Source organism: Pezoporus occidentalis, unplaced genomic scaffold, assembly GCF_034315485.1.
Source record: "Pezoporus occidentalis ecotype Australia unplaced genomic scaffold, CSIRO_AGI_Poc_V1 ctg14, whole genome shotgun sequence".
Taxonomy (NCBI): domain Eukaryota; kingdom Metazoa; phylum Chordata; class Aves; order Psittaciformes; family Psittacidae; genus Pezoporus; species Pezoporus occidentalis.
In genome coordinates, this window is record NW_026913209.1 from 6,717,340 (window position 1) to 6,729,670 (window position 12,331).

Consider the following 12,331-nt stretch of genomic DNA (forward strand, 5'->3'; position numbering starts at 1 on the left):
CTGCAGGGACATCTTCCACTATACCAAGTTGTTCAAAGCCCCCGTTCATCCTGGCTTTTTACACTTCCAGGGCTGGGGCAGCCACAGCTTCTCTGGGCAGCCTGCTCCAGTGCCTCAACATGCTCACAGTGAAGAATTTTTTCCTATGGTCTCATCTAAATCTACCCTCTGTCAGTTTAAAGCCATTCCCCCTTCTCCTCCTCCTCTTCTCCAGAGTCCACCCAGGCAGGCAAGAGAGGATACAGGTATCCCCAGTGCCACACTACAATCAGGACACTGAGCTCTAGAAGAGTCCACACACTCAAGAGGAGGCTGGACAAATTCAGGGACCATAACTATACCCACAGTTATTGAATACAAAGATACCTCTTCTGGCTGAGGTATTCCATAAGCTGAAATGGTGGAGAATGGGAGAACATCTGCAGGAAGTAGTACTGCAGGAAGTACTACTACATGCTCACCTCACTCATACCATGGCTAGAGATAGGATCCTGAGTTGGGTGGCCTTGTAAAGCTGTTCTTTATTTCTTATATATCATCACCATTGAACAAAATCTGTTCCAAATTTTGTTGAATCTAGAAAAAGTCATAAGAAAGCTGTCTTCTACAAATCAAATCCTTGTAATAGCCTTCATCTCTTCTAGTTATCATTTACATGACTATTATGTCAGTTTTAAATTGTCATATTCACGTAATCTTTTTTGAAGGGAGAATAAAGCAAGTCCAGTTGCCTCTCCTGACAACTAATTTTTGTAAAGAAAATGTGCCTTTCTAACACAGCTTTTTCATGTAGCCCAAATGCTAGCATTCTTTGAGGGTTTGGAAAACATTTGGGAAAAATATTACAGCAGAGGGGTCACCTTTGCTAGCTACCTTTCTTTTTTGCTAGCTACCTTTCTTTTCAAGGTCAGGATTGAATGATTCAGGAGGAATAGCTTCAGACAGCATTTAATTTACCTCTCTGACTGCATAATAAAAATGTGACACTCAGGAATGACGGGTAGAAACTATTGTTGGTCTACTTAAGTAGTTGATTCTGTCTTTCCTCTGTAACACCATCCTATGACATGGATTAAGATCAGAAAAGACAGAATTTTTCTCAGACAAATATAATTTTGTCAAAATAATATCTTTTTGTTCTTTACTAATACAACATGCATAGTTGTAACAGAAAATTGCAGAAGAATGAAAATGTTATTTTTAGCATTTTACTATTGCTTTTACTATTTCCTATTTTTCCATAACATTTAATAACTCACTCTATAGTCAGATTGCCCATGAGAGGTACTGTCTTTATTAATTACTGCAGAATCCAGCACACTCTGAATGTTTTTTGGCCTACTAGGATCATTGAGATAACCATAAACATCCTCAGACTTAAACAGCACGATAGCACAGTGCTTCTAGTGACTATATATTTGGTTTGGTTTGCTTTTTGTGTAAACTTTGTAACTCCAAAGACACTTGGAAAAGGAGGGATGCTAAGAAAATTGTCTTATCTCTGTTGAGATGCTGTCTGTGCTGGCATGTTAAATCATACTTGGTTATGAGCTTGAAAAGTGGCATTCATTGCCATAACAGCAAATACAATTTTGTGACCAGATTGGACGAGGACCTGTCTTGATGAGTAACTCCATCAGCTGTCCATGGCTAAATTGAATACCTGAGTTAGTGTTACTCAAAGTAATTCTCTCAGGCAGAAGATAACATTAGAAGGAACCTAAACCTTAATCTACACACACTCATTTGTGATACCACATCTGAATAAAGTGATGTATTTTGAAAACACTTTTCAAGACCATTTATGTAGTGGCTTATACTTTATTAGTTCTGTACATTCCTGAATTGTTTTCTCAAGAGAAAAAAATGACAAGACATAGTTCAGCCTTCTTAAGATATAGCATCAACATGACATCCTTACTAAAGAGGCTTTAGAGAGACCAGTATTTTCAATATATAATTTCCTATCACATAAGTGATTTATCCTTACCATTTATCTCTGTTGTGATATTCTTTCTTTGTCAATAATAGTTAATCTGAAGGCAGTTTGTAACAGTCTAATAGCCAGATAGACTAATGACCCCTGCAGCCTCACCTCAGATCCTTAACACAGATAGCTAATAAATTATGGTAATAACAGGTAGAATTATTATCATTGCCAAGCATAAGGATCCTTTTTATATGCAATGTAATTATCTCTTTATGCTATGCTATCTTTTTAGGTTACACATATTAGGAAGTAGAAAGGTTAGAAAAATCATAAATATCAGATCAAAAAAAAACATAGCAGCATTAAGCATGGCTATTCTGTCTGAGGAACTGACAGAGATGGACCTTTGGGATCATCAAATCTGCTGTTTGTTGTGAGCTGCATGATCATATGGATTCCATATGCCAGGATCCACAATAAAACTATAGATGTCACCAAGCCCATCCAGATCCCAGGAGTGAAGAAACCTGTACAGTCACTTGCGTAGGAAAACTGGTTGTTTTCAATGTTGAAGCCTTGAATCTGAAAATGAAGAAAAGTAGACAGATTAGTGCAATTAAGCATGGATAGTAGGCCTTACCTTCAGGATACATGTGGTAGTTACAAAAACATACCTGTTAATAACCACTCACACTCTACTCACTTAAAAAGAGTGAGAACCAAATCCCTGACATAACAATTTTCCAGATCCCCTTTTCGCCCAGGAAATTTAAAGATGCAGAATTCATTTGTCTGCAAGAAGGTTTCCCACTTCAGAAATGTGTGCTACTTTTAGGCAAAGTCCCAAAGGGGACATGTGGTCAGTATTGCTCAATGACCATTTAAGAACCAGGAAACTCAAAGCTCTCAAAGGCATAAGAGTTAAGCCACCAGCCCTGAGAGCTTAAAATTTATTGAAATCCCCTGAGTTTTTTACTATTAAGTCCTTGACAAGATGAACTCCTGAAATCTGCTTTAAAATGCATCTAATGAAGATGACCTTTTGGGTTGAGTTTTGGTGAAAGTTCAAACAGTTCTGAAGCCTTTCTTCCCTCCTCCTTAGACATCAGAGACTTGAAAACAGGAGAGAGGACTTGTTTTATTGAGGTGTGGGATGTGTTTGTCTATTAACATATGAAACCCATAGAAGCTTTTCCAGCAGTTAGAAAAATCTGTAATATCTCTCCTTTGACTGGATTTTTGAGGTCTGCCACTGACTGAGCTCCAACCATACTACTTTCCTCAGAAAAATGAACTAATCTGGGGATCTGTTCTCTGCTTAGCCATCACCTTCTCAAGAAGTATCAGCAAACAAAATGCCTTTGAGACCATTATCCTTCCAAAAATTTTCATAAATCCAGTCAAAGCATTAGAAAAATTATGAAGAAAGGCAAGACATGTCCCCCTCTACACACATGCACCTAATGACATAGGCAACAATTCCTTCAGAAGAAAGGGAATCTAACTGATGAAAGCAAATGATGAAAGGAAAGAATTAATTTTTCTTAAATAATTCTATATATATTAAAAAAAAAGAAGACTGGGATTCTTCTGCATTTACAGATTGTTTGAAATATGTGCCTAAGGAAAGCACCAAATATCATAAATCCACCAGTAAAGAAACAAGACCTTAAAACTGACTATTTTTTATGAAACATCATAGAACAATATAATAAAGTGATTCTTTTATTTAAATCACTTCCCCCACCAGGCAGTAAGCAAGGAAGATCATGGATTTCTATTTTTCCCACTCCATGATTACTCTATGCTTAGCATGCTAATAAGAGAGGTTTTACTTCCTAGGAAAGGTGTTGGTACAAACACTGAAGAACTTAGTTTGTGGCTTGCATACCACACTGCACCAGCGAGCACTCTGGGTTTCAGTTTATTCATGGCCCAAGCACCTGAAGTTAATGTGTACATAACATGTGCGTTAAGACCAATGTCTATACTTTCCAGAATGTTGATTAAACTATTCTCATATGGAGAACTAAGGGCTATTTTGGTACTGTGGAGCTGAAGAAAATTTTAGCAGTCCAAAACGTCTCTGGGCCTTTTAGAAGAATCTTTCCAAGTCAGATTATGGTAGCTAGCTTTCAAAGACTGCCTGTTTTCACTATAGGCAGTCATATTAATGCTTCTGATTAAAGCAGGATTAGAGAAAATAAGGTTTTGGGTTGGATAACTGTTTGCATAGTTTTAGAGAACACAGGTGATTACCAAAATCTTTGCTTGTTAAGCCACTGCTTTAACAACAGATGAGAACGTGAATAGGAGTCATGAAGTGTGGTCTGAAAGACTTAGTTAGAATAGAATCAGGAAGCAGGTGATGATTTATGTCATTTATAGTGAAAGAACTGATTGAAATTCTGGAAAACAATACACACTTGTTATGACATTTACAAGAACCCTCTGAAGCACTTAGCAGATATATTTGGTTTAGAAAGGTTTTATCACTTCCAATTTAGAGGCAGAAATACTGAATTTTATCATATCAATCCTATTGTGATTTTATTGGTTTTTTTTCTACGCAGTATTATGCTCACCGAACCTTTGAGGTGAAAGCTTTAATTGTACATTCTTAAAATGCTCTGTCTACTTCTAGGCATGAGATGAAATATATGCGGGGTTCTCTTATTGTTTTTCTGAAGCTTTATCATTTCTGTGGGGGTGTTAGATTCCAGGTGGGAGATAAAAATGTGACTTCCAGCAGCATTTCTATCTATAGAAAAGCTAAAAATACTTACATGTGATTCTCTAGTTTTTATGAATGTAAAAGCCTTTTGGACAGAGACTTGTGTACTGCGGAAGTTTTAATTTTAGTGTTTGGAGCAGCATCATTTGTCATGGTTACACTGGTCTGCATTTCCTGTTAATTTTTTAATTTTTTTTTTTAATGGAGTTCTTTCATCATTTGAGCTTTGACAAAGCCTTCAAGTAAAATCTGTTGTTTTCATGGCTCTTAAGTGTACACTGAACATCTGATTCTGATCAGAAATATTTTAGCCACAAGGAATCATAATATTCTTGATTTGAAAGGTTTTGGCAGTTTTTCTTAGCAATAAAGTGGACTCTAGACCACTATGACACATACTAAAGAAAAGCAGTGCTTTTGGCGGCAGCCTTCTCTTTCAGTCCATAGGTGATTCTGAGATCCTCAAAAGGATAAAAGATATATTGGCAGAACAACCATTGCAACAATGAAACCAACAAAAAACTGCCCCAGAACCAGAGCAGTTTTGGTAGTGTACAGCTATGAGTGGTGACATCCAAGGCTATAGGCACTCTTAGACAACATCCCACAGAAGTTCTTTAGGTGGTAGTGACATATATAGCTCCACAACTAAAGTGAAAGGATGTATCAGTTCAGCCTTGCCTTGGGACAAGCTATGCAAGGCTTCACTGTGCAGGTACCATGTCTCTCTATACTAAGCTGTAGTTTCCTAGGTAAACAAAGTGCAAAGAATTCAAATAAAAACAAAGTAAGCATCATAAAGCCACTCACCTAGGAGGTGCACATTTCCCATAGCAGCCCAACTTATTAAACAGGTATGTGGACTTAGTCATTCTTTGCCTGATTAAGTACATTTGGTTGTATTGGTTTTTCTTTTCTGTGGACTACATCATTGTTTTTTGTTTTTCAAAACTGTGCTTTCATGTTGTTATTGTTCAGCAACTGGCATCCTTTTTACCCCTTTATTGAATGGATCACCTAGGGGGAGCAAATTCTCTTTTACATTTTCCCTCAAGCTGAAATGAAAGTAAAGTCATTATGAATGTGTGCTGTTCAGCACCTACAATAGCAAGTAATAGTTCTTGAAATCATCTCTGAAATGGCAATGTGTACTCACTTGCAACCTGGAAATGAAAACATCCCAGTTTTTTGCCTCATTGTTGGATGGAATAAGCCTTGCAGGATAAAGATTGCTTGTTCCCACCAGCTGACAATGAGATGAATACTCTGCAGGAGCAGAGATGACAGAAACATTAAATTTAGCGAACTCTTCTCCATCTTTTACAATCTCAACTGAATCTAAAGTGGACCAGTTTCTAGCTGAGCCTTCATAGAACTTGTTGGTCATTAAAAACCTACAAAGAAAACAGAAGGGGAAAAAAGAAGTCAAAATGACAGAAGGAAAAAGTCAGTATTCATTTGATAAAGTACTGGTGGTAGATAAAATTTCACTGTTGCTAGCTGCAGACATCACAGTTGGTATCTTAGCTTGGCCTCCCATGTCATTAGGATTGTTCATAAATGAAGAGATTCTGTGAATATGCTTTTACTACTTACAGTTTCATCTCAAAAGTATAGCTTTCCATAGCTGTGGCAGGCAAGAAACAAATGCAATTTCATTCAAGGGCCTTTGCTAGTGCAGTATTTCAGCAGTTACCAACAGTTTATAATCACTGGAGCAGAACCCGAGAGACTGTCAGTCAGCCTGCAGTGGCTCTCAATAAACATTTTATGAGGTTTTCTGAAAATTGCTTTTATGTTAGGTGCAGGCATGATAACCAGTCTGATTTATCATTGCAATTCTTCCTTGGCTCAGATGCCTAAATGGCAATTTTCTTTGCAAATGTCTGAATTTGCAGGGGAAGACAGTTTTCTCTCACTGGAGGGTAGGGAGGGGTCATCAGCTCTAGTCTCCCAGCTCATAGTGGGTAAGGCACAAATAACTATTTTCTCATTGTGAAAAGGTCTGTCTATGTGTGGTATTGCAGCTGTTTCCAATAGTTTATAATCATGGGCTTTATACATATGTTACTACCATTGCAGTCTGAATACCTCCCAAATAAATGTTCTGAAACAGAAATAATTGAGAACATCCAGAAATATATCCCAGTCCTTTGCAGATCAGGACTATACCCTGGTCTTTACCACTTTTTACCCAGTTACTTTTAAGTATTCAAGTTATCTCATAAGGATAGGATAAAGTTTCCTCCTTATTGTATGCTGATTAATACTTTAACCTTACTTGGTCTATGAATGTATTGTGGAAGGTTTTTTAGTTTTGCTTATTGATAACCGCAAAGTATTTAGAAAAGGAAGCTTTTAGCAATAAAAGAGGCTCTCTACAAAATGAATTATTCTGCTTCTGCACAATGCAAAACCCACTGTATGTGGATTTTAAAATCTGGGATAATACCTAGATGAAATTATGACAAGTTTGAAAAATAAGCAGTCATCTATAAATATAGCACAATATAGAATATTTTCTGGTCTGGTGGGTACATATGTATAGACAATATTCTCTGTTGTAGAATATTGCTTACTTGTTAAAATCAGTTGCTTTCAGTAGCACAACACAGAGTCTAAATTCAACACAATGCACCTTAGGAGCTTTTGATTCATAGGACTTCCGAATCCTCAAGGGCTTCAAAATGCTTAAAGGAATCCTAGAACTCAATGTGTCATTCAGGTGAGAAAAGGATGTTTTGCTTTATTGCATTTCTTGCACTTTAAGCCTAAACAGCTCTTTCCATGCAACATTCAGCTGGAAGTGAAATATTCAGCATCAGTGAAAATGGAAAAAAAACATTTCCATTTCATCTAACACACATTCACAAATATTTATGGAAAATATTCTATTGCTACAATGAAAAAGCTACAAAATGAAAACATGCATTAACTTAGATGTTAATTCCTCGAAGAAAGGTGTCTGATATAGAGCCCAATCTGAACAGAATTTCCATCATGTCCCAGTACAGTGCCACAGGCAGTAGCTGAAGGCCAGTTATAAGCACAGAAAAGTTGACTTAAATGTTTGTGCCAACCACAGATGCTGGGTGTGCTCTGTACTTTTGCTGAGCAGATAAGTGGCAAACGAGGAAATTTTTCAGAGACTTACCATATGAACAAACAAGTTTTATAGGGTTATGTATGTGAGTACAATCCAAAGTGACCGCCACAGAATCATAGAATACTTAGGGTTGGAAAGGACCTTAAGGTCATTAAGTTCCAACCCCCCTGCCACGAGCAGGGACACCTCACACTAAACCATGCCACCCAAGGCTCTATCCAAACTGGCTTTGAACACCACCAGGGATGAAGCATTCACAACTTCCCTGGGCAACCCATTCCAGTGCCTCACCACTCTCACAGTAAAGAACTTCTTCCTTATATCCAATCTAAACTTCCCGTGTTTAAGTTTTAACCCGTTACCCCTTGTCCTATCACTACAGTCCCTAATGACGAGTCCCTCTCCAGCATCCCTAAAGGCCCCCTTCAGATACTGGAAGGCTGCTATGAGGTCTCCACACAGCCTTCTCTTCTCCAGGCTGAACAGCCACAACTTCCTCAGCCTGTCTTCATACGGGAGGTGCTCCAGTCCCCTGATCACCCTCGAGGCCCTCCTCTGGACTTGTTCCAACAGTTCCATGTCCTTTTGATGTTGAGGACACCAGAACTGCACACAATACTCCAAGTGAGGTCTCATGAGAGCAGAGTAGAGGGGCAGGATCACCTCCTTCGACCTGATGGTCACGATCCTTTTGAAGCAGCCCAGGATACGGTTGGCTTTCTGGGCTGTGAGAGCACACTGAAGCCGACTCATGTTCATTTTCTCATTGACCCAACAAACCCAAGTCCTTGTCCTTGGGCTGCTCTGAATCTCTTCTCTGCCCAACCTGTAGCTGTGCCTGGGATTGCTCCGACCCAGGTGGAGGACCTTGCACTTGGCATGGTTAAACATCATGAGGTTGGCATCAGCCCACCTCACAAGCATGTCAAGGTCCCTCTGGATGGCATTCCTTCCCTCCAGCGTATCAACCGAACCACACAGCTTGGTGTCACTGGCAGACTTGCTGAGGGCGCACTCAATCCCACTGTCCATGTCAGCCACAAAGATGTTGAACAAGACCGGTCCCAACACCGATCCCTGAGGGACGCCACTCATTACTGGTCTCCAGCCGTACATTGAGCCATTGACCACAACTCTTTGTGTGCAGCCATCCAGCCAGTTCTTTATCCACCAAGTGGTCCAGCCATCAAACTGATGTCTCTCCAATTTAGAGACAAGGATGTCGTGTGGGATAGTGTTGAATGCTTTGCGCAAGTCCAGGTAGATGACATCAACTGCTCTACCCCTGTCCATCAGTTCTGTAGCCCCACCATAGAAGGCCACTAAATTGGTCAGGCAGGATTTCCCCTTAGTGAAGCCATGCTGGCTGTCACCAAGCACCTTGTTGATTTTCATGTGCCTTAGCATGCCTTCCAGGAGAATCTGCTCCAAGATTTTGCCAGGCACAGAGGTGAGACTGACTGGTCTGTAGTTCCCTTTGTCATCCGTTTTCCCCCTCTTGAAAATGGGGGTTATATTTCCCTTTTTCCAGTAATCGGGAACTTCACCCGACTGCCATGATTTTTCAAATATGATAGCCAGCGGCTTCGCAACTTCATTTGCCAGCTCCTTCAGGAACCGTGGATGGATTTTATCAGGTCCCATGGACTTGTTCACTGGACCTGATGAAATCCATATGTGGAGAACACTTTCTCTTCATATTGCAACAGAGACTAAAATTTTAGGTTACTTGCAGTTTTACGAGGATTATCATTCTAATTAGTGAACTAGCTGAGCATGCTTAACTTAATAACACAGGCTTTTATCCTTAGCATTTTTCCAAACAACTGAGAGTGAACAGCCTCCAACAAGCACATGCTTATCCGGTACAGCTATAATTCAGTAAACAATAACAAAGCCATTCAAACAACAAAAAGCAATAGAATTACTTAATTTAGTTTAATATTTTCTCAGATGAGTAGACAGCAAATAGAATGAGCACAAAATAGCAAATGAATGACAAGGGAATAGAGTTAACAAAGATTTTATCTGCAGAATTGAAAATGCCTTGGCTTTTATGGGAAACACTGTATTCGTATTAAACATCAGGCCTGACTCCTTTTGTGCCAGGTAGCCATATGAACTCTAACTCCCACCACCTGGTACAGATCACCATCTCATGCACCTATTCATTACAAAGAGAAATATTTCAAGAAAAAAAACTAGCAGGAATTACTACTGTGTCAAAGATTCAAGAGAAACACCACCATTGGGTAAAAGACTTTAAAACATGTTTTTGAATCAGTTCTATTCTGTACATGCTATAAGCAACAACAGTCAAGTACTTATCAGTATAAGTGGGGTAAATACTAATGCTCTGCACTTCCATTTACTTTGACACTTTTTCCCAGAGAAGATGACAGACAGGTGCTTGAACATCTGGATGTCATCAGCTCCTGAGAGAACTGACATGCCTCTTCCAGCAAAAGGTACTGCCCACTGCTCCCTGCTGTGGCAGCAGCTCACTTCTCTAAAACTAGCACAACCAGAACCACTGCACAACCACACCCTAACAGCTCACCTCTCAGTGGCAAGTGCAGAAGGATGAATGGGGCTGATGCTCGTGCTAGAGAGAGGGAGAAGGAGATGGCAGCTCTTTGCATGAGAGGAAGCAGCTATTGACGCTGCTAGTAAGAGGTGGGATATGACTAGCACGAAGTGGTAGACTAGTGGTGTGTCCTTGTTTCAGCTGGGATAGAGTTAATTTTCATCCTAGTAGCTGGTACAGTGCTTCGGTTTTGATTTAGTGTGAGAATAATGTTGATAACACACCAATGTTTGAATTGTTGCTAAGTAGCACTTACTCTTTCAGGGTAAATATCAAGGACTTTTCAGTCTCTTCTGCTCTGCCAAGTGAGGAGGAGCACAAGAAGCCAGGAGTGAGCAGAGACAGGACACCTGACCCAAACCAGCCAAAGGGGTATTCCATACCACATCACGTCATTCCCAGTATATAAACTGGGAGAGAGTCACACAGAAGGGACCAATTACTGCTCAGGTCAGGCTGGGCATTAGTCAGTGGGTGGTTAGCAGCCGTACTGTGCAACATTCTTTTTTCCCCTCAGGTTTTATTCCTCTCTCTCTCCAGATCCTTTTTGTTGCTACTACTAATTATTATTATTGTTGTTACATTGTTATTATTTTATTTCAATTACTAGACTGTTCTTATCTCAACCCACCGGTTTTGCCACTTTCTCATTCTCCCCTCCATCTCACCACAGGGGCAGGGGGAGTGAGGGAGCAGCTGCATGATACTTCGTTGCCACCTGGGGTTAAACCATGACATGGAGGTAAAGGCAGGCTCCAGATCCAGCTCATGCTCTGAAATTTAGAGCCTCTTTTATTGATTAATAAATTGAGCTATGTCCTGGGTTCAGCAGCAGCAGTCATTTTTTCTCCTTCTTAGTAGCTGGTGCAGCACTGTGTTTTTGACTTTCAGCCTGGGAACAGCGCAAGTAACACCAATGTTTTTAGTTGCTGCTCAGTAATGTTTAGTCTGACCAAGGACTTTGTGAGTCTCATGCTCTGCCAGGGAGGAGGGGAAGCCAGGAGGAAGCAGAGACAGGACACCTGACCCAAACTGACCAAAGAGGTATTCCATACCACAGCACGTCATGCCCAGTATGTAAACTGAGGGCAGTTACCCAGAAGGGTTAGATCACTGCTCGGGGTGGGCTGGGTATCAGTCAGCGGGTGGTGAGCAGTTGTATTCTCTTCCCTTGTTATTTCCCTTATCATTATTATTATTGGTGGTAGCAGTAGTGATTTGTGTTATACCTTAGTTACTGCAGTGTTCTCATCTCAACCCATGGGAGTTACATTCTTTTGATTCTCCTCCCCATCCCTCCAGGAGCTGGGGGAGGAAGGGGGGGAGTAGAGAGCGGCTGCATGGTTTTGAGTTACAGGCTGGGCTTAAACCATGACAGTTCTTTTTGGTGCCCAACATGGGGCACGAAGTGTTGAGATAACAACAGATCTGACCAGAGTGTGTCTAATCATATTTGTGATGAGCATTCATTGTTTCGGATTAATAGTCACTTGTCACAATGCTGATTTATTTGCTCTCAAAGTTGCTGCTCTTGATCTCACAGTTTCAGCATGTCGCACCTTACCTACAGCCAGTATTTTCTGTTTTACTGTTTATCGGCTAGGAGGCTTGGGCTAAGGTTCTTGTTTCGCTGTAGTTTATGGTAATGACTTGTAATACAATAGACTCATTGATTATGAAACTGACCTGACTTGCATTCCCAGTGTGGTCATCACCTCTATACTTTGGGAGGTATATAATGGAAGTATTTAGCAATTAGACGTCTCTTTTTCCCTCCTTGGGTGGTCAGTCTATGAAGAAGACATTCCCTCATGCTCCCAGTAGTGTCGTCTCCCGCCCCCCACCCCACCCCCCCACCCCCCCACCCCCAACCATTTACAGCATCATTTGAAAGTTCTGAAGGTTTTGAATGGCCTTTGTATACCCTTGAGTCCTGCCTGTTGATTGTGATGGGGATCAGCATGTTGGCATGCA

General features: G+C 40.3%; 1 protein-coding gene across 1 annotated transcript in view; it reads right to left on the bottom strand.

Moving 5' to 3' along the window:
• Positions 1-1,801: 1,801 nt before the first annotated feature.
• LOC134159104 (V-type proton ATPase subunit S1-like) overlaps positions 1,802-12,331 on the bottom strand; it is a 55,710-nt gene continuing 45,180 nt past the window's right edge. Inside the window, exons 9-10 of the mRNA XM_062609707.1 lie at positions 5,821-6,058; positions 1,802-2,512 (exon numbers count right to left, since the gene is read on the bottom strand). Of these exons, the coding sequence (XP_062465691.1) occupies positions 2,303-2,512; positions 5,821-6,058 (448 nt within the window). The 3' untranslated portion in view covers positions 1,802-2,302. The remainder of the gene's footprint in view (positions 2,513-5,820; positions 6,059-12,331) is intronic.